Source organism: Orbicella franksi, chromosome 2, assembly GCF_964199315.1.
Source record: "Orbicella franksi chromosome 2, jaOrbFran1.1, whole genome shotgun sequence".
NCBI lineage: Eukaryota > Metazoa > Cnidaria > Anthozoa > Scleractinia > Merulinidae > Orbicella > Orbicella franksi.
In genome coordinates this window covers 28,167,624-28,192,834 of record NC_138146.1, presented here as the reverse complement: position 1 = coordinate 28,192,834, position 25,211 = coordinate 28,167,624, and the positions used below count along the sequence as shown (strand labels likewise).

Here is a 25,211-nt window from a genome sequence, read left to right as displayed (position 1 = left end):
TGAAACTTAACTTCCATAAGCGACTCTTGTTGTTTAAAAGGGCTATTCACAGGATGGAAAATTGTTGTCACAGCTCCGATATAAATGGCTCGGTCACCGAAAAAGATAATGGCCTAGCGCGGATAAGTTTCGTTGTGTAACCGGACCCACTGAATAGGTACACAGAGCACAGATGATGAAATTTTTGACTCGGCACGGATGGGAAAAAGTTCTTTATACACGAAATTTATTTATGCCGGGCTTTTTCTTTGTACTAGAACGATTTATGTTCAGACCGGGACAAAAAATTTCCGTTAGGTAAATTGGCCTTTGAAAGTGAACAGGGTGTGTAATTACCAACTATTAAATTATTTACGAATTCGCTAATGGAGTTAACTCTTAGTGGCAAGAGATAACCCCCCATAAAGGCGTTATTTCTAAGATAACTCCCCTTAGTTATTTTTAGAGCACTCCAGCTTCTAAAATCCCAGGAGGGTTTACAAAAAGCAGACTCTGAGGTACGAATTTTTTCCTCTTGGATACCATATCTAAAAGTAACTTGATAGGAATTACCTTGAGAATAAGTTCTATATGGGGGATTAATTCATCCTCTCCTGTGCAATAATGTTATGTTTGTTCTTTTTCTGTCATTTTGAAGATAGTGAAGACATCCCACTACTACCCTATTAAGATCAAGGTAAATGGATCAATGAAGTTGTTAGCTAAAGGGAATAGTGGTGCACTTCATAATCTACAACTCACCACTATTAAATCATTTACAAGCATATGATTTTCAATTCGCTAATGGATTTTTTAAACGCTAGTTGCAGGTAACATATTTTGTCTCATCCATTCCATTATAGCTTTAAATGGCCATTTTAACTATTTAAAACATTGTCAGCTACAAACGCCACGAAAACGAAAATCAGGTAAGTCTTAAAACGACCAATGAAACAACAAGCTTGCAGCCGACAAATAAATTATTTCTTGCGGTGAAAAAGTGATTTAAAGGCAAAACGTTTATAGCTCTGCAATCTTTACTCAACGATACACAACGGAACAAGGTTCATTCGTTGGCAGGTTGGTTAGCGCTTGTTTCATTTTCCCTTTATTGTTTTTACTGGGCAAATAATTATTGGAAAAAAATTTTTTCCCAAGGTTCTGCTTCGACATAAAAGAGTTTAGAGGTCTGACAAGGGAAACTTTGCCTGTTGTTGAGGTCAGTCTTTGGCTTAATCATTGTCTTATTCGCTTATTTCCTTTCGATCAACAATTGTAAAAGGAACAATTCTTGATAGTGAATCCTGAATTTGATTATGACAGTGCAATGCAAATACCAGTTGCAAGACGTTTTTCACTAGTTAAGCCACAGAAACTCGATAAAAATGTGACAGAGAAATTTGTTTAAGTTCTCCTCGTTCAGCTCCAGTACGTGGCAATTTACTACCCATTTTGCCGCGGTGCTTTCATCATTCCCAAAGGGGTTGTTTTGTAAAATGATTTTTAAGCTAAAGTAGTGTAGGCTCAAAACTTCTTAAATAGCGTTTCCCATGACTCGGACAGCCTTGTCTTGGCATATTGCAATATATACCAATGAATCCCATTGTGCGGACAACCGCGTACCACGGACAATTTTGTTTGTCCCTACACAAAAAGCTTTTTCGTTGTCATCTATATAAGCACGGATACGATTAATATAGGCAGCAGAGAATGTTCTGTGACCTAAATGAGACACTCGCATAGAAAGTTAACCTCGGTTTATGTTATCTGTGCCCTGTATATTTTCATTGTTTCGATTGACAATGGTCCCGTTAGAAAATACGATCTATGTAGTTAGAGCGATTAAAGTTACGAACTGTTTAAATGATAACATTGTCGCGTTTGAAACTGATAAGAGAGCATGAAGCCAAAAGTCTGAAAGATCCCATAATGTTACTGACACGGTAGATAGTCTAAAGAAGATCTATTCGCCAAAGATCACTTCTGTTGCAGTTTCAGCATGTTGATCAAGCTGACTTTCTTGATGTTGATCGTCTTGTGGGACAGTGCTGTACAGGACGCGCTAGCAGAATCCGGTGGCGAAGGTAAGGTGATAGGTAACCCACATAAATATACGATATATTTATCCCGTATCAATCGTATATATTAAATGACCTCCTTCCCATTCTTTCCTTCTCTTCCACTGGTGTTTCATAAATCTAGACAGTTTGGCATAGTTCGAGTAATTTAGCGTAGTATTTTTTTTGGTTAGCATAGGCAATCACACCAACCCGAGTATAACTAAGAATTTATCAGTCCACGTGATGGATGCAATTTTAAAAATTGCCAAGTAAAATTTAGTCCAATAGAGCACCTCGATGCAATGAAATTTTCTTAGCAAAAGAAATTCAATATATTCGCATGAGCTCTACGAATACCTCACCAAACCCTTGCATCAATACTGAAAAGTTGTAAAGCTTATAACAATGACTTAAGAGTAGCTTTCACTTGAATGTCGAACGTAATTCGCAATTCAGTACTTTGGTTTTGCCATAGTTAACTATGGTTTTGTATTACCACGCTACGCTATAGGCTTAAAAACTCTGTCATTTAATCAGAACTAAAATCAAAACCAAATAGGCTTGACTATCTCGCACACGTTTTCCCGCCCATTGCGTCGTTTACGTGTATCTGTGTCAGAGTTTTGATTGGTTCAGTGGATTGTCAGTGTCTGAAGTTTTGCGATTGGTCATTGGCCCTGGTTTTAACATCGCTGATTTGCGAGCATACTAAAAACTGCATAATTTCACAAGCTACAGTGTCCAAAAAACAGTCCGTTCGTCAGATTGGGATCTCACCTCTCAACTCTAGTTAATGCCTGCAAAAAGATACCAATAAGCTGTTAATCATGATCATAACCCGTCCCTTCTCATTCCATCTAATTTCGTCCAATCCAATAAAATACGACTCAGTTTATCGCAAACATAAAATTTAAGTGTGTTTAAAATGTCATGTTTGTCGTTGCAGAAGAAGGAAGTACCGATGCCACCAAGAGAGGCGTAATTTCCTTTGGGGACCTGATTTACCGCGCTACCGGCAGGAGTCCCATTGATTACAATGGTTATGGCTGCTACTGTGGACTGGGTGGGAAAGGCAGGCCTGTCGATAAACTGGACCGGTAAATATGTCTTTCAGTTATGATGAAATGTCCAGTTTCTTCAGTGTGAAATTCTGTTTCGGAAAAAAACATGTCGATGGTCAAAACATTTTGAAAAACACAATAAGTAGGGCGAAAATTGCAAAATATATCGAAGGTAATTAAAATATAGGCCGAGATTGGCAGAATATCTGTTGAATAATGATATAATACCGGGCAGATGTCGCGGCAAAAAATATGAACCATGGGGCGCGATCCATTCAACCAAAATTTCCGGGGTGACGTTGGAAAATTTCTTGGTGTCGAATGGTTCAGTCGTAACGGGTCCGGACGGTCTCGTTTCATTCCACTCGCAAAACGAGTTTCGCGCTCAGTTAAAATAGAGGGTGTTGGATCACTGTTGCTCGTATTAGAGCTAGATGACGATTTCGACGGTGATATCAATGATATTGTGTGAACTGTTTCATGTGTAGTGATTTAACCAGTATAACGGGTTATTTTGGGTAGACCGTTCCCAGATATTTGCCGTATGAGTTCAGGTACCACTTTCGAATGACGGAAAGAACATTGCAGATTCTCTCGGAAAAAAATCGTCTTTAAAAGCCGTTAACAGCGAAAATATACACTCGACTTGCGAAGCAGCTGCAGACCTGTTTTAACTGCACATGGATGTACGAGTAACACCGATAGATCCGCTGTTAATAATCCATAAAAACTGCAATGATAAGTGTTTTCCTCCATGTTGTCATGGAAAATACCGAACAGCGAGGTACTAGGGTGGAGAATGGGTCGGAATGGTCAAATGAAACGGTCCATTTCGATCGGACCGGTCCAACCGAGAAAAGTGGTCCACCTCGAAAGGTGGACCGATTTGTTCTAAACTTTTCCGGTTGGACCGGACTGATCCATTCAGTTTTAGACCGAAATTTCCGGAAATTTTGGTTGAATGGGTCGCGCCCCATGACTCAAGATTTTTAAATTCGAGTCAAGAGAACACTGACCAGTTGTCTTGCCAAGCTGTGGCTTGATTCGCACGAAGACGACGCTACGACCCAAAATGGCGGTGCGTTGGTTAACTATCCAAATTGCAGGACTTTTTTCTTATCCCTTGCTAGTCTAAGGAGAAGGACTCGTAAAGGCAGCTAAGTCAGCGTCACAGGACAGTTCAGAATTCTTGTTTCGGCTCCTTTACGAGTTCAAGAGGACGCTTTTAATTTTGTCGTCAAGGTTTGCCGGTTGAGAAAAGTTTGCTCCAAGACTCTTTTTACCCAGGCAGTGAGGCCTGGGTTTAAATTTCGGCTTTCTTTTTTTCCGCGTTCAGTCACAAATCGCCGTCTGGTCTCTAAAGCGCATGCGCCACCTTTTCATGCCTACAGCACCTGGAATTTACAGAGGTTGTCGTCGAGAAACGTTAGCACGGGTTCCATGATTTCTAGGGCGATGAAATCACATACAAACGAACACACCGTTCAAGGTAGACCAACACTAAAGGACGTTAAGCGTTTTCGGAACGGGTCGCTGCAAACCTTACGAGAGATCAATTTACGAGCGAACATTTTGAGTGAATCCACAGGCGGCCCAGACGTTGAATACGATTAATACGTGACATTATGCTGTTGGCGATTGCGTTACAATTTTAGCCGTTTATTTACCTGGTTTATAAGATAATGTACGAGAATGCTTCGAAAATTACTCTGAATGCTACGTGTAGAAAATAATTTGAGTAAAATGGCTTACCTTGTGTTTGCATTGCGTTATTTTGATGTCTCTGGGTTCCTGGAGGTGGTTTAGAGCCTTTTAGGCGAGTTTTACTTTCTGGCGGTTTGCTTCCCCTAAAGAGAAACGAAAGGCGGGCGACCCACCGGCCCGACGGCCCGCACTCAAAGCTCCGTAAATTCCCCAAAAATGCTCTAATCTCGTCAAAATTGCCTCATGGCAGCCGTCGATAACTCTTCTTCCCATTAGCTTTCTCCCAAGGTTCCAAAGTTTATCTTAACCGTCCGAGAATCGCTGGTTTTCCAGCTCTTGCTTTCCATTTCTGTTCCGTCTCGATCCGTAACCGATTATTTTGGGCACAGGATTTGAATTGCTAGCTTAACGACCTCGCCATCGTGACAAAGTCGCTTCCAACCGTCGAGAGGCACGGTGCCGTGAAATATTGCAATTTGGTAAAAGAGAAGCGAAATTCCTGCTTTGTTTACACTGATACGTATGCGGCGATAAAGCAAACCCTGCTGCGGATCACAATTTTCAAAGATACATTTTGTCTACCACAAGAACTGTCACTTATTAGTACCATAAAAAGATGCCCTTTGTGTGCAAAGAAGTACTCGACTCAAAGCTTGTGGACCGTTAGTAACTTCGTGATTGTGCGGATGGCTGATGCGCTTACGGCTTTTAATGCAGTGTTAAAAGTTGCAGAGGATATATTCGAACCTTGTTGATAGACCTTAGATAAACGTGAGAATCCAAATTTCAGAACCAGGCTGAAAACAGACGACGAAATATCGTGTTTAGGCTTCAGGAGGTGATATAAAAGTTGCCACACTCGTCTTCGAAATCTCCAATCGAGTACTCAAGATGTTCGAAAAGTATACTGAGCTGTTCTAATCTGTAGCATTTATTTTGGTGAAGCTACACTCTCTGGCGCCCTCCAAAGTTTATGATGTGTATTTCCTGTCAAGGCTGGACAGAAATTACAAGGTAGAAAACTAGTAGGCATCGACAATATGAAAAATAGACTTGAATAAATCAAGTGAAAACAAGAGAGAATCTATAGCGCTTCTTGCGTGAATACAACTAGTGACGTCACAAGGTCCTTAAACTCGGTTCCAGAGCCCGGACACAGTTTTGCTCCAAAAAGTCGATTTCAACAGCTAAAAAACCACTTTCCGTTAGGATTTGACAGAAATAAAGTTCACCATTACTTTAAGCACGTTTGAAACTACAGATTGGGATAATAAAAGAGAGTACGAAAATTTCGTTTCAGTGGCACTTCAAGCTGAAAGAAACTAATGTATGTCAGTGACCCCAACAAAACAATTCTTGGTTTGCACTGTCACGCAATCCTGACGCAATAAAAAATTTATTCCAAAACCATTTAGTGGATAAAATCAAGAAATTGTGATGTTATAGGAGATTAATAAAGATGCCACTCTTTGAATTTTTAGGTCTGTGCGTTTTCCCAAGCTCAGATATTCGTCGAAATATTTTGCACAAATTGACAGAGACCAGTATGGAACCGCCATGTTGGTGTACCTCCGCGGTAAGCCTACATTGCGGCCGGAAAATATTGTAAACATCTGGAACTTACTTTGGCTATCTAGGCCACTGATTATCTGTACTGAACAAACAAGCATTTACAGAAGCACTTTTCCTAATACTTTAACCTCTAAATGGGCTAAAATCACGAGATAACTATATGATTTCGACAACCACGTTCGTAGGTCTATGTCACGCATCGCCATAACAATGAAATTCAAAATGTCTCGCTTGCTTGAGAAACGCAAATAGCAACGACAAAGGCTGAGGAAAATAGACTGAAACGTTTATAGGTTGATATAAAGACCTTGACTCATTTCACACCCTAAACACTTGCAAACGAGTAATAAGCTATTAATCGATTCCAAGAAGTGCAATCAAAAGCAGAATAGCTTAAGCACATCAATTCGATTGAATTTCGTACAACTTCAAACGCAGAACATTTAGCTCAATTGCAATATAGCTATTGCTTCTCAGTATAACGACTGCCTGGGTACACGCAGCAAAGCGTCTTGTTTAAAATTATTTCCTGCAGGCCGTTCTCGCACATGTCGAGTTGCGTTAAGGTTGGCTCTCATATAATCGCCCCGATCGTTTTAATCACCGCTGTCACTTCAAAAAGTGCTCCTACGATCAATGCGATTATATGAGAACAATTTAATGCCGGTAGCGACCGGAGCGATCGCGATCGCTTGGATCGTCCTTGTTCTATCCGGGCGATTGAGGGCAGACTGAGACTTTATCAGACTTTATCACTCTTAATATGTAATAAGATACGGTGTGGCCCACTTCACACGTTTTGCAGGGAACACTGATGAACAATATTTATATTTTCTTTGTTTAAATTTAACTCCTCTTTTATGATATTGATGCCAAAACAAGCCTTCCGCAACCTGTACGTCGTCAAGACTTAAACTCTCCCCCCGCTCAGTCCCCCCACTAGGGAAAGGATGTTCTCATTCTATTTCGTTTTCAGGTGCTGCAAAGTTCATGACGAATGTTACAATAAGCTCCAAAAGTCCAGAGTGTGCCCGTTCAAAGTCGCAGTGTATATTTTGAGCTATTCAACTACAGGGAGAGAGAAGTGCAGTAAGTTGAAATCCTCTCGTAGACCTTAATTTGTCGCACTGAGATCTTTAATCTAGACTTACTATAAGCAATAAGAATTTAACTGTCTTTTCTTTTAACTTTAGGAAAAGCTTCATACTACTGGTGGCGGGGCGAATGTCGCTATCGTCTTTGCAAGTGTGATGTCGCCGCCGCCCGATGTTTCGCGGAGAGTCGTTACCATCGCAAATATAAAAATTACCCGCAAAGGAAATGCAGGGGAGGCCGGAGAGGTCGGTAAATCTGCAAGAAGGCAGAAAGGAAATCGGAAAAGAAAGAAAGGAACGCAACAGAGAACCAAGAAATTTAATTAGTAATCTAAAGCCTTTGTGGTTGATATGTTGTTCACGCGAATTACTCATTTTTATGTGAACCAAGTTTAATTAAAAGTCAATCTCGTGCAAATTTGATCACTTTGAGTCGATTTTCTCAGTGAAAAAATGTTCCTCTCCTATAAATCTTGCCTTGCTGATGCAATGCAAAGGTGTCGAGAGGTTTGCCGCAGGCAACAAGAATTCTTAGGGACTCTTACTCTACGCAGATAAGCAATTTTTGAATAGGCAGATATTCAAGACAAGATCCACGCGTGTGGTAAAATCATTCCTTGAAGTACTGGCTGCCATGTCTAAGACCCTTCCACACTTCGCCGGAGGAATTTGAAAACGGAGGTTTCACTGCGAAAACGTATCAAATGTTTTCCGTCCAGATTTACGCAAGAGGAATATAAAAACGCGACAATCACCGGTCACTTTGGATTTGTGTTTGAGGAAAACTCGGTCAGAGAAATCACACGATTATCCCAACGCCATCGTTTTCCCAAATACTTTCCGTCCACACGTAAACGAAGAGCGGCGTTTTTCAAATTCCTTCAATTTGAAAAGCGTTTTCGAAAAGCTCCGTTTTCGTGACGTATTAATCTGGAGGGTTGGCCCAATCTAGAAATAAAGTTTCGTTTTCAAATTTCTCCGGGGTAGTGTGGCCGCCGCCTAAGAATACCTTGAAGGGGTTACAGTCAGCTGGCACACATGCGCATTAGATACCATTTCATAGCTAATTTGCATATCACAGGGACGCGATCCATACTGTTTTTAACCAAATATGATAAAAATAATATCACGGATTGAGCAAAAGCACACTCAAAACAGGTCTTTCTGTAAACGATTGAAAATCAAGCAAAACACTGCGAAGATAGCTGCTTTTCACATGACGTCACTAAAATTCGAACTACAACACTATTGATCTTCCTGAGATTTTCCTTACATGATGTATAAGAGCAACTGAAAACTAATATTCATACAAATTTTCGCTCCGAATGGGTTCTTGGTTTTGTGATAAACTACGCTTGAATTTCTAAGCTTTTGCGTGACGCAGCATTTACATGACGGCCTAGAGAGCTGTCATGATGGTTAAAAAAGTGACTTATTCCGGGGAACTTGGCTATCTGAACAGTTCATGTCTTAGAAAAATAATTATTTTAATGTTTTAGAGTTCCTCGAGGGATAAATTCACGCTTTTGTAGCAAACCTTAGTGACAGATGTTTCTGTTGGTTTCCGGCCGCCATGTTGGTGCCCATACGGATGGGCACCAGCATGGCGTCTCCATACAAATCTCTATAAATTTGGGTAAAAAATTTCTCCGCATATCTTGCATAAGAAAAGTTGCTGTGATCAGAATTTTGGCGAGAGTCTTTGCATATTTACCTTCTTTCATTTCCCAGATTCTGGACTTTATCTATTGACCGGTTTTGATTTTGATTTTGATCTATTTTGAATTGCGTGACACTGAAAACCAGCAATTGAAGCGGAGTTCTACAGATGCAGTTTGATTTGAGGTTGAGGTGAACTTTTTTAAAGTGAGAAAACTAGTGCCCAGGTCAGCGCGGTCCTAAAGCTGACTTTGTCCCTTTAAGAATAACGCCTATATGGGGGATTAACTGTCTTACCCATCATCCTCTCTGGGTCAGCTGTATGAAGCAGTGGGCGTGCGTCTTCCCTGATGAAAGGTGATCTACGTACAGACTACCGCAGGTGAAAATGAGTGCCAATTGAGTTTGCTCTGAAGAGCGCAAAGTTGATGCACCTTGTCGGGTCCCCTGACTGTTTACAAGAAAGCCACAAGGATATACTGCGCCTTCCTCTCTGGAAGACGAACTCCATCTCGGGATTCTCCACGGTTTTTCATATCCAATACCGTCGAGTAGATACTCGCGGGGAAAAGCACGTTTCAAGACTAGCAGTATCCATCCATTTACTGCTCGAGTTTTGGAACATCTACAGCAATGGTGAAAAGACTGCCAAACAATGTAGATCAGTGATGGCGCACCGAAAAAGAGAGCAATCACGGAAGATTAAAACCCAGAAGAACTGTCCTCCAAAAAAGGAAGAAGCGCTGATGGTGAAAACCCGGAAGAACTGAACTCTGTGGAGGTATGTGTGCAGATTAGCACACAGACAATTGCAGTAGTAGCATCAATAGTGCGGAAGACCTGCTTAACACAACTATGTAGGTTTAATAACAACTTTTAGTATAAATCCATTAGCGTTCTATCACGAATGCCGTTCTCTGATTGGCAACGCTACTCGCTATCTATTCTGTGATATTCTGTGAAATATGTCTGTAAATAGTGTCAATTAATAAAAAATCTGAATCTGAAATCTGAGTAGCGTAGCAATGTGCCCTTGTTAATAAAATGACGGTCGCTTCTTGGCGTTTTTGAAGTGCCTGTGAAGAGGATTTAGATAAAGTTTTGATCGACTGGTAGATTTATTTTAAAAAAATTAAATTATTCGCTCTCGATTTCTATGCGTGATAGTTGACTCGGGCTGCGCCCTGTAATGGGGTGCAGAGATCGCGCAGTGGTGAGAGCGTTCGCCTTCCACCAATGCGACGTGGCCCGGGTTCGATTCCGCCCTGGTGCCATATATGGGTTGACGGTTTTTTGGTTCTCGCCTTGCTCCGAGGGTTTTTCTCCTGGTTCTCTGGTTTTCCTCCCTCAACAAAAACCAACACTCCAAATTCCAATTCGACCAAGATAGAGGATCCGCTTGAAAACCAGCTAAGGCTGACGTGTCTTCCCCTCAAGTAGAGACGTACAGCATCATGTAACTTTGATGCCACTGAACTGAGTGTACAATCCGTAGGTCATATATTATTTATATATCGAGCTAGAGAGGTGAAAAATAAAGTCAAAGCCCACTGGCATTGTTGAGAAATGATGCAAAACGACTGCAAGACAATACATTAAGAGATGCGACACCGCGAATCCTTATCCGAGACGGTTACCACAAGGAAAGTAAGGCTTCTTATCCGATACGCGATCACCATGGTATCCAAGCGTACTGGATGCCTCACCAAGTAATAAAATCCATGTATTTGTGGTTCTTATTTCCTTTCCTATTTTTATTTTTAAATTTTTTTGTTCTTCATTTTCCCTGCCAATATCGGCGATTTCCTCCCCTTACGTTTTACTTTCTGACGGTTCATTCGTCTCCGGCTTAACACGTCCAAGCCAGTGCCCCGTGTGATCCCACGTGGTAAAGCATTAATGAGAGTTTGATCGTTCCATCGATATAAGTTGTGTATATCTTTGATGAGACCTAACCCTGATTTTCAGTTAGGTATTTACGATCCTAGGCTCCGGAGCCAATTCCGAGTGTAGGATTTGAAATCTTAGGAACAAACTACCCTGTTCAGCGTGGAATCGCGAAACCACAAGGCCAGCACCGCGTCTCGTCGCATCAACAAAATTAAGCCCTGTTCGGTATTGGTTAGTATTTGACTGGGTGTCCAACTACGATTAACCCGTATGGTAATGATTTCTTTTCTTCTATTTTTCTTACCTTTCGCGCCTTTTCCATTTCTATTTGCAGTACCGAAAAATTATACGGACACGTAACGTTCGAACTCTCCTCAATTGTTCCTGTCCGTTTCTCGTCATAAATTTTAATGACGGCTATATTCATTCGAAAATTCATACAACTTATAAATTTTGTAATTTTCAATATCTTCATTAACGGCAGTCGAGTACAACTTAACCTGTATCAAACCTTCGGGAAAAGCGCTATTGTAATTAGCTTCTATATGTATAGAGAGAGACGATTGTGCGAAAATTACTTCATTTTTTTCATTTTATTTATTTATTCCATTCTAAAATTACAAAGATAAATATAAAGTAGACAAGTAAGAGGAGAAATGGAAAAGGGCAAACATATAGCAAGCTATTAGATGCCCTCGTTTAATTGACAATAATAATTAGGGTAAAAAAGTTAACTTAACATAGGAGAGGAAGAGGTATGAATTAATTAATACTGAGAAAAAGAGACTGGGCCGAGTATGATGGCCGACGAACGTATCTTCGCGGCTCCGTAACTTGACATCTACGTGGAGGCCGTGTTCCCTAAAATATTGCTTTAGTGCAAAGCAAGACGTTATATTTGGAGAAAAAACCTACACTAGTGAAGCCGTGGCTAATTTCGATACACTTACTATTGCTAATGCATGGCAAAGCGTACTGAGCGATCAACAAGCTCTTCGTCCTCGACGAACTCTCCGCCTTCACCGAGGAGAAATAAATTTCACAGCAAAGAAATGGAAGACGGCGAGACTCTCGAAACTCCAGTCACACTCTTGCAATTGCTGGACAAGCTAAATCACATTGACAACAGAATGGAAGATCATTTCGGAAGCTTAAGAACAGAAATGGCAACCCTAAGGTGTGAACTCAAGGCAGAGATCGAAGGTGTCAAAATCACAATGAAAGAAATGGAGAAATCACTGGAGGCTGCGTGGGATGCCATCGGAGATATCCAAGAAGAATCAAAGGCCAGTTGTGCTTCAAGAAAAAAAGCTTCAAACCGACTTGGACAGCCAGAGTGCGGAAATAGTACGACTCAGTAGAAGACAGTCGCAACTTGACGACCAACGCAAAGAAATAGAGGATCTTAAAACTAAGCTGGCGGAGGAACAGGAAAAAGTAATTGCTCTTGAAACTTATTCAAGAAGAGAGAACCTACGATTTATGAATATTCCGGAAGAACCCGGGGAAAATTGTATCGACACAATTCACAATTTAATTGAAAACTTGACATTAACACGGAACACATGCAGCTACAGGCGGCCCACAGAGTCGGAAAAGCTCGATCCAACGACGTCGACAAGGCTTCTCCAAGGCCAGTAATTGTTAGATTTCTGCTGAGAGATGATAGAGAGAAAGTTCTAAAGGCAAAGAACAAACTGAAGAGCTCAGAAAATTACAAAGACGTCTACATTACGCAAGAGTACGCGAGAGCGATCCAGATGGAGAGGAAAACCCTCATCAAAGCCATGTTCAAGGCCAAGGAAAAAGGTTTGAATGCCAAAGTAGCAAACAGAAATCTTATGGTGAATAACGCAGTTTACCATATAGACAATATTCCTACCGAATTTAAATCTCCTTAAATAATTGTTACTAGTTAACATACGTGACCTTTTCTGTCTTGCTGCAAAATACAACACAAATAGGAATTCGGAACACAGGTCGTTACGTGTTACTCGGTTTACGGTTATATATTCAAGGGAGTCTGTCCATTTAGTCAGTTTATAATACAGCTCCCTTGCCTTCCTTTGCTAATTCGGCTCTCGGCAAAGTAGTTTGACCACGCTAGTTTTACCCACAAACTGGCGCTTTTCTGTCGCTCACGTGTGTTTAGTATTTTTGTAGTTTTTAAAATTTTTGTTTGCGCGTTAATATTTCTTCTACAGGTTTGTTGGCAACTATCTAGTAATGCAGTAATACCTACAAGCAAGCATCTATACCTAATTAATCTTGGAAGAAACAACTACGCATTTTCTCAATTGTTTAAGCCAAGCTTCAAGGATAGCATAATCTTATTACAATCCAAATATGGGTCAAATATCACAACTCGGATTACCATGAAGTCTTCCCTAAAATCAGTAAAAAAAATCACACAATAACAGGATATGACAACACCGTTTAAAGCATCGTTTTGCTCACTCAATGCAAGAGGCCGGTTTAAACCAATCAAGAAAAAGAAGGCAACTCTTCAGATGGCTCCACAATTATAAATTTGATGTGATCTTCCTACAAGAAACTTACTCTACGGAAAATGTAGAAGCAATGTGGAAGTCAGAATGGGGAGGGAATCTTTTCTTCAGCCATGGGACAAATCATTCAAAAGGCGTTGCAATCCTTTTTAATCCGGAATTAGATGTTCGCATTGAAAACGTTATAGCTGATAAAGAAGGAAGGTATATACTGCTAGAAGTCTCGCTGTATGATTCTACGTTTTTACTTTGCAATATTTACAGCCCAAACGATAATAACAGTCAAAAAATATTTTTTTTTCGAAGCTCAATGACACCCTTCGAGAATACACTGATATGCAAATTGTTCTAGGGGGCGACTTTAATTGCGCCCTAGCACGTATAGACAAAACCGGCGGAACTTCTATTGAAAGGAAAAAAGTAGTAATTAGCGAAATCAAACATTTATACAAAACCTACAACCTACAAGATGTGTGGAGGTGTCAAAACCCCAATCAGTCACAATACACGTGGCGTAATAATTCTCTAAAAATACAATGCAGGCTGGATTACTGGCTGGTTTCCAAAGAATTGTCAAACTCTGTGAAAGACTCTACAATTGTTAATTACACATTGTCTGATCATTCTGCAATTATTCTTAATCTGCAATCAAAGGAATATATTCAACGAGGCCCGGGATTTTGGAAAATAAACAACTCTCTGCTGGGTGATGAAAAATTCATACAGGAACTCTCTCTCAGAATACCAGATTTCAAAACAAAGCACAACTATCTAGACGATAAAGGTCTTTACTGGGACATGATAAAGATGGGAATGAGAGGCTTCTGTGTCCAATATACAAAACGGAAAAATAGAGACCGCAGAAATACAGAAAAAAAGCTTCAAGCCCAAATTGACCATTTGATGAACTTGCTGAAGACGGAGCGATCAAAAGAAAGCATTTTAAAACTTTATCGTCTTAGAACTGAACTTAATGCGACTGCGGAATATCGAAGAAAAGGCGCAATAATAAGAAGCAGAACACGCTGGCATGAACAAGGCGAAAAGAACACTAAGTATTTCTTGAATTTAGAAAAAAGACAGCATTTTAAGACGCATATTTCCAAATTGAAGACAAACGATGATAGAGAAATCACTTCTCCGAATACAATCCTAGAACAAGGCGGAAAGATGTTCTATAAAAATCTCTATACTGCAGCGCCGTGCAACACTTCGAAGTACAAACAATTCTTTGAGGATCCTAATCTTCCTAAGCTAGATGAAACTGAAAAAAATGAACTATAGCTCCCACTCACTAACGAAGAATGCCTTCATATTTTAGAGCAGTGCGCCAAGGGCAAATGTCCTGGAACCGACGGACTTTCAGTAGAGTTCTATTTACATTCTTGGCCGATGCTGGGTGAAGAGTTGGTACAAAGTCTAAATTACGGGTTCGAACAACAACATTTAAATATAACGCAAAAGCAAGGAATTATCAAAGTAATACCCAAAAAGCGAAAGGATAAATCATACCTTGAAAACTGGAGACCGCTAACACTACTTAATGTTGATTACAAAATTGCAACTAAAGCCATAGCTCATAGGATTTCAAAAGTTCTTCCCAGAATAATCAATGACGATCAGACCGGCTACGTTAAAGAGTGTTATATTGGTCAAAATATTAGACTCATTATGGATATCATTAAGGTAACTGAATTAGACGACATCCCTGGGATGGCAATATTCATTGATTTCAAGAAAGCCTTCGACACTGTTGACTGGAATTTTCTTCACAAGACCTTACATGTACAAGTTTTTAACTTCGGTCCAAGCATTCAAAAGTGGATAAAAACCTTTTACACGGATTGCTCAAGTTGCTTCATAAACAATGGTTATGCGTCTGAGTTTTTCAAACCTGAGAGGGGCGTTCGTCAAGGCTGTCCACTCTCAAGCATTTTATTTGTTCTATGTGCTGAAATTCTAGCCACTGCCATTAGAAATGATAAATCTATTCAAGGAATTAATATACATAACAAAGAATTTAAACTTTCTCAATATCCCGACGACACAACTACCTTTGTTTCTGACTTAAAATCGGCAACTAACTTGTTCCAGTTATTGTCAAACTTTCAGGAATGTTCAGGTCTAGAGATTAACAAAAGCAAAACTGAAGGATTGTGGCTAGGCGCGAACAGAAACAATATAAATGAGCCCCTGGGAATAGCTTGGCCTTCCAACTCAGTACTCGCTTTAGGTATTCACTTTTCACATGATGATGAAGTTGCATATCAGAAAAACTTCGAACAAAAGTTGAACTCGATGAAAAACCTTCTTAACTTATGGTACCCTCGAAACCTCACATTATATGGCCGTATAACGATCTTAAAATCTCTCACGATCTCTAAACTTGTATATAACACATCAGTGCTCACTTTTCCTTCGAAATTTATCGCAATGGTAAATCAAGCAATTACCCAATTTGTGTGGAACAAAAAAGCTAAAATAAAGCAAAAGACCATGATCGGTCCGAAAGAAAAAGGCGGACTGAATATGCCTGATTTCGAAATAATCAACGCTGCACTTAAAGTTTCTTGGATAAAAAGACTTAACGACAGTAACGAAACTTCAAGTTGGAGCCACATACCATTGAGCTACCTAAGGGATGTCGGAGGATTATTTTTACTTCAATGCAATTTTGACTTAAAAGCACTTAAATTTGAAATACCACTTGCCTTTTACAAGGAAGCTCTCTACGCCTGGGAGAAAATAAATTGCAGCTCTCCTAACACCAAAGAGAAAGTTTTGAATGAAATCATCTGGAACAATCGCTTCATTAAAATCGAAGGCTTTTCTGTCTATTACAAAAAATGGCACGAAGCCGGAGTAATTAGACTCAAAGATATTTTCCAAAAAAATGCCTTTTTATCTTTTCCTGAGTTCTGCTCTAGAATTAAAATCAAAGCTAACTTTCTTATGTATCATGGCATATGCCACTCAATCCCTAGAGAATGGATTAATATCCTAAAAGGAAATATCCAGGCGCCTCTGGACGGTAAAGATAACTTTAAATAAGCTCTCTTGCAAATCAGCAACACAATTCTTTGTTAAAAATAAGTTTGTAACGCCTACTGCTGAAAAAAGGATGGTAAAAGCAAATCTGAATGAGAAAACAATACAACTCGTTTATAGCCTTCCTTTCCAAGTCACCAAGGACACCAGACTTGCCATCTTTCAATTTAAAATTATTCATCACATTCTGCCAACAAACGCAACACTTTTTAGAGACGCACTTAAAGAATCCGATAAATGTCACCTATGCTCTGAAAGACAAACACTAACCCACCTTTTCGCAACCTGCTTGAAAGTTGAGAGCTTTTGGTCTCAGTTTACTAACTGGTGGATTTCCAAAAACTCTGAGCCAATGACTCTTGATGAAAACAGCATAATATATGGTGTTACCAATGACTTTTCTTGTCGACTTGGTTTAAACCTCTGCTTGATTATTGCAAAACACTATATTAACACTGCCTCTAGAAAAGAAGAAGAATACTACTGGGAAGCTTTCATGGCCATCCTTGCAAGTAAACTTAAAATAGAGAAGCACAAATCTAAGAAACAGATAAAGTTGTAACGCTTAACAATAAATAGAATATCAAAAATGGATATAACAACAAAACCAAAAAAAAAAGGAGCCACATTACTGGCCATTGTAGATATTAACTCTATTAGTTTAGAAAAAGGAACCTGTTCTCCGTCTTATTTTCTTTCTCGTACTTATTTCTTCTTTTACTTTTACCTCTTTTTTTTTTCTTCGTAAGTTCTCACTTTTGTTTTTTGTACTCCTATAATTGTAAGTAAGTTATGTATTGTAATGTATTGTTATGTCATGGGTTATAAATAAAACATATTTAAAAAAAAAAATTAATACTGAGCAAAATAATACTGGAAGAGTGCTTTTTTAAAACGTTTTGTAGTCGCTACGTTACGTATAGATAAAGGAAGGTCATTCCAATAGTAACATCCAGTAACAGTGGGGCAAAATTTCCTTATATTTATTCTGGAGAAACCGGGATTTAAGTGTTGTAGGGATGCACTTCCAGTAACGTAGTTATGGTGCTCAGATACCAGAGATAAGGTGTAATTAGACGGTTTTTTAACCACGCGGCCATGGGCCGAGCGCGGTTCATGGTTTACCCGTGGTTTTTTTTTTTTTTTGTAGATTTGTCGGCGACCAGACCCAAGCTTCCACTCGGCCAAATTTTGGGTCACGCAACCTGTGATGTTTACTCGCCAAAAGCTGTTGAAACATTAATAAATCTCATCTCCGATACTGACTTTCGCGGGAAAAAATTAAAAACCCAGCGCTCGTCAAAATTATATTTTTTCACCAGAAATTTAGCTCGGAACATATACATATTTATATTCGTTTGAATCGTCGATGAAATGATCTTTTCCGGATATTTTTTCCTTCCTTTTCAACAAAAACCTCCGATTACAAAATCACGCCGAACCCACACGTTGCAAAAAAATCTCTTCAAAACCCTGACTTCGAAGCGATATATCACTTCAGTGTTAAAAGCTACCACACATCGGCAGACGGTAAATCTATTCCTTAACAATCCAGCTTTATCGTGTTAAAATTTCAGCGAAATCGAACAAAACCAGAATTAATTAGAATTTTTTTGTGACCTCACTCCCCAGACTTGACCTAACAAAGGAAGCAACGGTCGCCCATAGCAACCGAAAAACACGAACATAAGAAAGCCGACGTTTTGGCCAAAAAACTCCAGAATTATCGCCTGAGAGCTTAAACTTGAATGGGTGTTTCGATATCGAACAGATCATAGAAAACTGTTTAAAGTGCTTTAATGGAATCGAGTGTTCCCTAGAATACACTTGAGACAACGCCTTGTTCTATCTAAAAAGGTGTTATATCGATTACAAAATCACGTGACACACTTGCGTTACTATGATCTCTAACCTAGTGATACGATCTATCGTTACAATGGGAACAACTCTTTCGAAATTTTTCAACTGATTTAGACGAAAGACTGGCCTCGGCGGGCTGCAAAAAAGACCAACAGAAAAACAGAACAAGACAGCAGAACAAGCCGACAATATTTCATCGCATGGCTTTCGGCAAGAAAACGAAAATACAGCTTACTTCTGGATACATTCAGCCTTAGAAGCCAGCAACCGGTCCCAAATTACTTTCTGTATCCTTACAAATGTCCTGACTTCCATCTCCGAAAGATTTTGCCCCAATTTTGAGCAAATAAACATTTCGTCGACGGTGACCGCCATTACGGTGGCTTACATACTAAATTAGCTAACTTGACAAAATTCTCCCGGGGGGGGGGGGATATGACGAAAAGAGCTGAAAACTGGCCTGTAATTGGCTAATGATGAGATCATCCCACTGTCCAAATTTGGTGAGAATCGAAAGTAACGCCAATTTTCTGTCACGTTTTCAATCTGTGGTCACTGGAGTGACCAAAATCGATACATCGGTCGGGATAGAGTTTTATTATTAAATTATATGACTTGTGTGACTACTTTGCTAGCCCTTTACTCGTGGAAAACACCAATTAAATTTAATCATGACTTTTAAGAAAGAAAGCTGTTGTTAATAGTGTTATTATCGTGTCATTCATATCGTTCATGCCCATAGGAAAGTTCTACAAAGATTAAGACCATTACGTCATCGGAGATTTGTCAATGGCTACCACTGATGGTGCAATAATACAGTTTGTGTTGATCAAGTGATGTGATGTCTACAGTAAGAAAAGAATCATCAATGACTGCTTTGGAATGTGCACTACGTTCCGTTGGTAGTGCTAAGCAAACAGTTCAATTTTAAAAGCGCGGTTATAAGATCTAACAGATCTTCTTGTCATCAATTAAGTGGTCATATAATAGATAGCAGGTATATAGTTTAACAATGTCAGGAAGCTTAATAAGACCAAGGTTTACATAATGGGGAGTAATATGATCACAAAGTGGCACATTGTTGATTATTCTAATAGCTTTGTTTTGTAGTCTCACCAATTGTGACAATGGAGCCTCGTAATTGTTACCCCACACTACGCAACCATAAGTTAAATAGGGATATATAAGTGCATAATAAATACTTGTTAGGGATTGGGATGTCACATAGGGTTTTAGTTTTGCAATAACATGTACACTTTTGCTAATTTTATTACTTATATAATCGATATGGTCGTGCCAAGACAGTGAGATATTAATAATGAGTCCTAAATATTTAACACTGGAAGACTGTTCTACGTACCGGTCTGCTAGTTTAAGAGGGATATGTAAATTGTAATTTCTTTTTTGTCGTGGTTGAAAAACCAGGTATTTTGTCTTACTTAAATTCAAGGTTAATCTGTTTGAACATAACCATTCATAAATAGCAGGCAATTCAGAGTTTATTCTATGTAAAAGTACGTCTAAATCTTTACCAGTCGCAGTTAAAGAAGTGTCATCAGCAAATAGTCTTACGGAAAATTAGTTGGTTGATTTAACAATATCATTAATATAAATTAGAAAAAAAAGGACCTAAAATCGACTTTTGCGGTACACCTGAGTTTATTAAAAGAGAACTAGACTCGATACCATTAACAAATACCTTTTGTTTCCTGTTGCTCGAGTAAGACTTAAACCACTGATTTTCAATGCTTCGAATACCATATGAGTCAAGTTTGGATAACAGAATAGAGTGATTGACCGTGTCAAATGCTTTACTTAAATCAAGAAAAACAGAAACCGCATATTTTTCTTCATCAAGGGCTTTTGTTATCTCAGCCATTAATTCTACCAAGCAATCAGTTGTGGTGCTCCCAGATCTAAAGCCATATTGATTAGATACTAAGATATTCTTAGTCATAAAATAGAATTTAGTTGATTAAGAGTCCCTGTCCATAAAAATGGAAAATAACTCGGCAAGGGTCAAAAATTCGATTTCGCTCATATTCTTATGGTAGATAGGCTAGGGCATGACAAAAACTACTGGATAGTTTCTTTTGGCAAAATATCCTTTTATTTCAAAGAAATAGGCAAATTACCAAATTCCGTGAAAATCGTCATTTAACGCACCATTTTTATTAAACAAGTTTGAGAGCCTCGCATGCAAAACCACATCATTCTTCTGTCTTTAAAACACTCAAATATTTTTGTGCAATGTTTAAATGTGTACTGGGTTGATTTTAGGAAATGTACCGTTGCCTTTTTGGGTGCAAACTAATTAAATTTCGAAGACATGTATTTCATTCACTTAAAAGTACTTCGTGAATATAATTAATTTTCACCATGTGCGAAACCTTCAAATGGATCAAGCTTCTGGTGGTTGAATCGCAGAAGGATGGTCTACAGATTCCTGTAAAAATCTCTTTGGGCAAATGATTGTGAGCGACGCGAGAGCTTTTCAAAGTACGTTAAAAATGCAAATATTTGACCATCCGTCGTCAAATTTCAATTTACGGGTTAGACGTATATTTTAGCATGCGCGGCGTCGACAAAATCTGGATCGGACAGGACCGGATCACAGATCGGATCACGGATTGGATCACGGATCGAATCACAGAAAAAAAAAACAACAAAGTTTTAAAGAAAAAGAATTCCCCCGAAAGTCAAATCGTTGATAAGATAATAATAAATAAAAAATAAAAGTGGAAGACTAAAATATGTTGAATGAAAATAAGAATCCTGAATTTGACGCAATGACATGTTAATTACAGAGAACGACAAGAAGTCATTTAAAAAGCCACATAACCGCTTAATTTACTACTAATTTAAATTGTAATGAACAGGCAGATGTAGCTATATTTGAACGTTAGTTGGCTCGAAGCTTGCGTGAACCTCCCATTCTCGTTTTTAAAATTGTTGTTCGTATCAGTAGCTAATTCTCAGCTACATTTTCGTGTCAGATGAGAGCATTACAGTTGGCGTTACTATTAATGAGAAAACTTACGTACCAAAACTTATGGACATGGCTTGCTTTAAAGGAGCTACGTCACGATTTGCGCGCCTTGAAAAAACCAGTCTAGTTTTTCAAGTTCGTCATTTGCAGTCCTCGTTAATCTTTGCCATCCTTAACGATCCTCATTTCGTTCGGATTTGTTCTTGCCTCTTAAGTGTTTTTTTTATCCTAGAACACAATCATTTTAAGGTTTTATTCTATTTAAAGGCAACTCTTTACGACCCAAAAAATGACTCTTAAAATCGTGACGTAACTCCTGAAATGTTGTTTATTCTCGGGTTGCGTTATCGTTCATACTATCGATGTTATTCCTATAAACAGCTATATTTCCTTGAAATACAAATGGTTTGTTTCGTTTTATTCCAGTGCAAAATATCGTATTCCAAACTCACATCTTGTAAAAGTATAGACTTGTCTCAAAAACGGAAATAGTTTGAAATCATCAGATGTTTAATTTTTTTAGTGTTTTTAGTTTTTGTGTTTCGATTCATACGTTCGTCCTATTATCACCATGCTGACTCGTTTTATGACAGTTTACCATTGATGCAAGTGAATATACGAAATATCATTTGAACTGCCGAGAAAGATATGAAGACATGATTGATCATCGCAATTATACACACAACTTAAGCAGTCGTGAAATTAAAGCCTGAAAAAAATTTTAGGCCTGAACGGGATCCCAACCCATGACCTCTGCGATACCGGTGCAGTGCTCTACCAACTGAGCTGTCAAGCCAACTGGGAGTTGGTCACATTGTGAGTTCGTAATATACCCGTACATGGTGAAGAGTGCAAGTGAATATACGAAATATCATATAGTTGAACTGCGGAGAAAGATATGAAGACATGATTGATCATCGCAATCAAAACCCAACAGCCTGAAAAAATTCATCTGTGACCAGCACCCATTTGGCTTGATATTATAAAAGAATAAAGGAATATCACACCCGAATTAAATAAAACCTTCTGCTCACAGTAGTCACTCTAGTGTAATTTGCTCAACAAAATTTTGAATTTTGATTTTTTTTCCTTGATCCGATCCGTGATCCGATCCGTGATCCGGTCCGATCCAGATTTTGTCAAAGCCGTAGCATGCGCCACATGACTTGACCTACGTTAAGTTGAAATAGACACAGAGCTGATAATTTCAAAATGTTCTAACCTCATTTGCTGTAAAAGGCAGGTCCAAAGCCGATTTGACGTGTTTCTCTCACCATTCGTCGCACATAAAGCAGAAGTTTGCTTTTGTATACATAACGTCCGATGTACATCGCCAACTGTCAACTGATTTAACGGTCGAATACCATGAATCTGCGACCCTCTTTCGCACATATTATCACCACTGCATCTAAGTTAAAAACGGCTAAGTCATTGGTAGATAGTTGCTTGCTTTGCACTACACCAAAATATTACGTGTGATCATCATGGTTTGATGGCTTGAATCCTTGCTTGCAGCGGTTCCTTGTTCGTCACGCAATGCTGTCATCCCATTTTAGGGGCTAGGGGTGGGACAATTTTTATCCCAATACGTAAGGCTCCGTAAGGCTTGGAATCACTGGGAGCACACAATCGTGTTGAGTAGGAAGAGATTAAATTAAGAAATGAAAAGAATGAATAATTTACCACTGCCCCTGTTGTTATCTTTTACTCGACCACCGCTACCTACATGCCGCTGCGTAATATGGTAACGCTAAACTCATACCTAGGTCTTTTCGCGCTATGCACTTATTTTTGGTTTACACGTAATACAGTGGGCTACCCTCGGGAAATGGGTGGCCACCGCTTAATGGGGCTAGTCCTCTCAATAGAGGTTGGTGTACCTTGAATATTTAATTTTTCACTATCGGGCTATAAATTTCTTGGTGAACATGGAGTCAATTCAAGACAATCATGATAGACGTGTGTTTGAATTATAACTCGTCATGCACCTTCAATTTCAGACTCTTAGCTGCCATCGCCCTTTCCAAAACAAAGTTCTTCAATTTTGGGTGGCCGCTTAATAGGGGTAAAGACAAATAATGAAACCCTTATCGGAATGACCAAATGATGGCCGCGGAGGTAAGGTAAAGTCTGCATACGAGCCAAGTGGCCCATCAGGCCGGAGCTTATCCCGGTTTCTAGCCGCGGAGGTAACCGGTGTTTTATTTACAATATTTTACTGACGATAATTTTGGACTGTATTGACAGCAGTCCTCTATTTTCTGTTACATACCAATGCCTCGCCACTAAGCAAACAAAACACGCCAAACAAAATGACATGGCCAGAACTATTTACTCACGTAATTACTAATTAAATTTAGTCTGTTTTTCTCACGAATTCGACACGTTGTGATTTCCTATTTTTATTTCAGCTAGTTCTTGCTTCATTGATCTATAATTTGTTTAGGGCGATTTTCTTAAAATTCTAGTGAGTATAGGCGCTAGCTTTGTCAGCTGATGTCTGAAACATCAGAATGTACAACAAACATGATTTGGACCGAGGCCACGTACACTATAGAATACGATTATATAAATATACACATATATTCTTATATATATGAAAAAACAGATGAACAATGATTAAATGTTTCACTTATCCTGAGAGTACTCTATAAGCTTCTATACAAAATAGAACAAAAAGTGCGGCATATGCCGTGACAGCACTGCGTGACGAACAATAACGGCTGTAAGATTGTGCTGCGCCGACACGCTTATCAGCAATGGTCAGCAATCGATCAAACGCAATATTTTGGCGCAGTGCAAAGCAAGCAACTACTGCAAATGACTCGGCCGTTTTACACTTAGATGCAGTGATGTTCATATGCGCAGAAAGATGGTCACAGATTCATAGTATTCGACCAATAATAGGTTGACAGTAGGCGATGTACATCGGACGTTAACCTTGTGTAAACAAAAGCAAACTTCTGGTTTATGTGCGACGAATGGTGAGAGATCGACTAGAAACACGTCAAATCGGCTTTGGACCTGCCTTTTACAGCAAATAAGGTTAGAACATTTCGAAATTATCAGCTCTGTGTCTATTTCAACTTAACATAGGTCAAGTCATGTGGCGCATGTTAAAATATACGTCTGACCCGTAAATTGAAATTTGACGATGGATGGTCGAACATTTGCATTTTTGACGTACTTTGAAAAGCTCTCGCGTCGCTCACAATCATTTGCCCAAAGAGATTTTTACAGGAATCTGTAGACCATCCTTCTGCGATTCAACCACCAGAAGCTTGGTCCATTTGAAGGTTTCGCACATGGTGAAAATTAATTATATTCACGAAGTACTTTTAAGTGAATGAAATACATGTCTTCGAAATTTAATTAGTTTGCACCCAAAAAGACAACGGTACATTCCCTAATATCAACCAAGTACACATTTAAACATTGCACAAAAATATTTGAGTGTTTTAAAGACAGAAGAATGATGTGGTTTTGCATGCGAGGCTCTCAAACTTGCTTAATAAAATGGTGCGTCAAATGACGATTTTAACGGAATTTAGTAATTTGCATATTTCTTTGAAATAAAAGGATATTTTGCCAAAAGAAACTATCCAGTAGTTTTTGTCATGCCGTAGCCTATCTACCATAAGAATATGAGCGAAATCGAATTTTCGACCCTTGCCGCGAAATTAAGAATTTGTCTGATTTTTACGGGCAGGCACTCTTAAGAATGCACTTCTCAAAAATTTTACTTAACGCAGAAAGGACTGATATGGACCGGTAGTTATTGCATGAGG

At 39.0% G+C, this 25,211-nt stretch overlaps 2 protein-coding genes across 2 annotated transcripts in view; one reads left to right on the top strand and one right to left on the bottom strand.

Moving 5' to 3' along the window:
• The window catches only part of LOC145479086 (uncharacterized), a 243,610-nt gene that overhangs the window by 192,760 nt on the left and 25,639 nt on the right, over positions 1 to 25,211 (bottom strand). The gene's annotated exons all lie outside the window — the stretch shown is intronic.
• On the top strand, positions 936 to 8,593 carry LOC145479098 (phospholipase A2 A2-actitoxin-Cgg2a-like). Its single transcript, XM_081457356.1, has 6 exons — positions 936 to 1,059; positions 1,138 to 1,198; positions 1,972 to 2,063; positions 2,986 to 3,136; positions 7,353 to 7,465; positions 7,570 to 8,593. The coding sequence occupies exons 3-6, from the start codon at positions 1,979 to 1,981 to the stop codon at positions 7,722 to 7,724; spliced, it is 504 nt and encodes a 167-aa protein (XP_081313482.1). The 5' UTR covers positions 936 to 1,059; positions 1,138 to 1,198; positions 1,972 to 1,978; the 3' UTR covers positions 7,725 to 8,593.

What these genes read in the sequence shown, in the direction of transcription:
- LOC145479098 (XM_081457356.1), top strand. Translation starts at nt 1,979, where the DNA reads ATGTTGATCAAGCTGACTTTCTTGATGTTGATCGTCTTGTGGGACAGT. An exon ending in AGCAGAATCCGGTGGCGAAG is followed by an intron (nt 2,064 to 2,985) that starts GTAAGGTGATAG and finishes TTGTCGTTGCAG; the next exon opens with AAGAAGGAAGTACCGATGCC. An exon ending in CCTGTCGATAAACTGGACCG is followed by an intron (nt 3,137 to 7,352) that starts GTAAATATGTCT and finishes TTTCGTTTTCAG; the next exon opens with GTGCTGCAAAGTTCATGACG.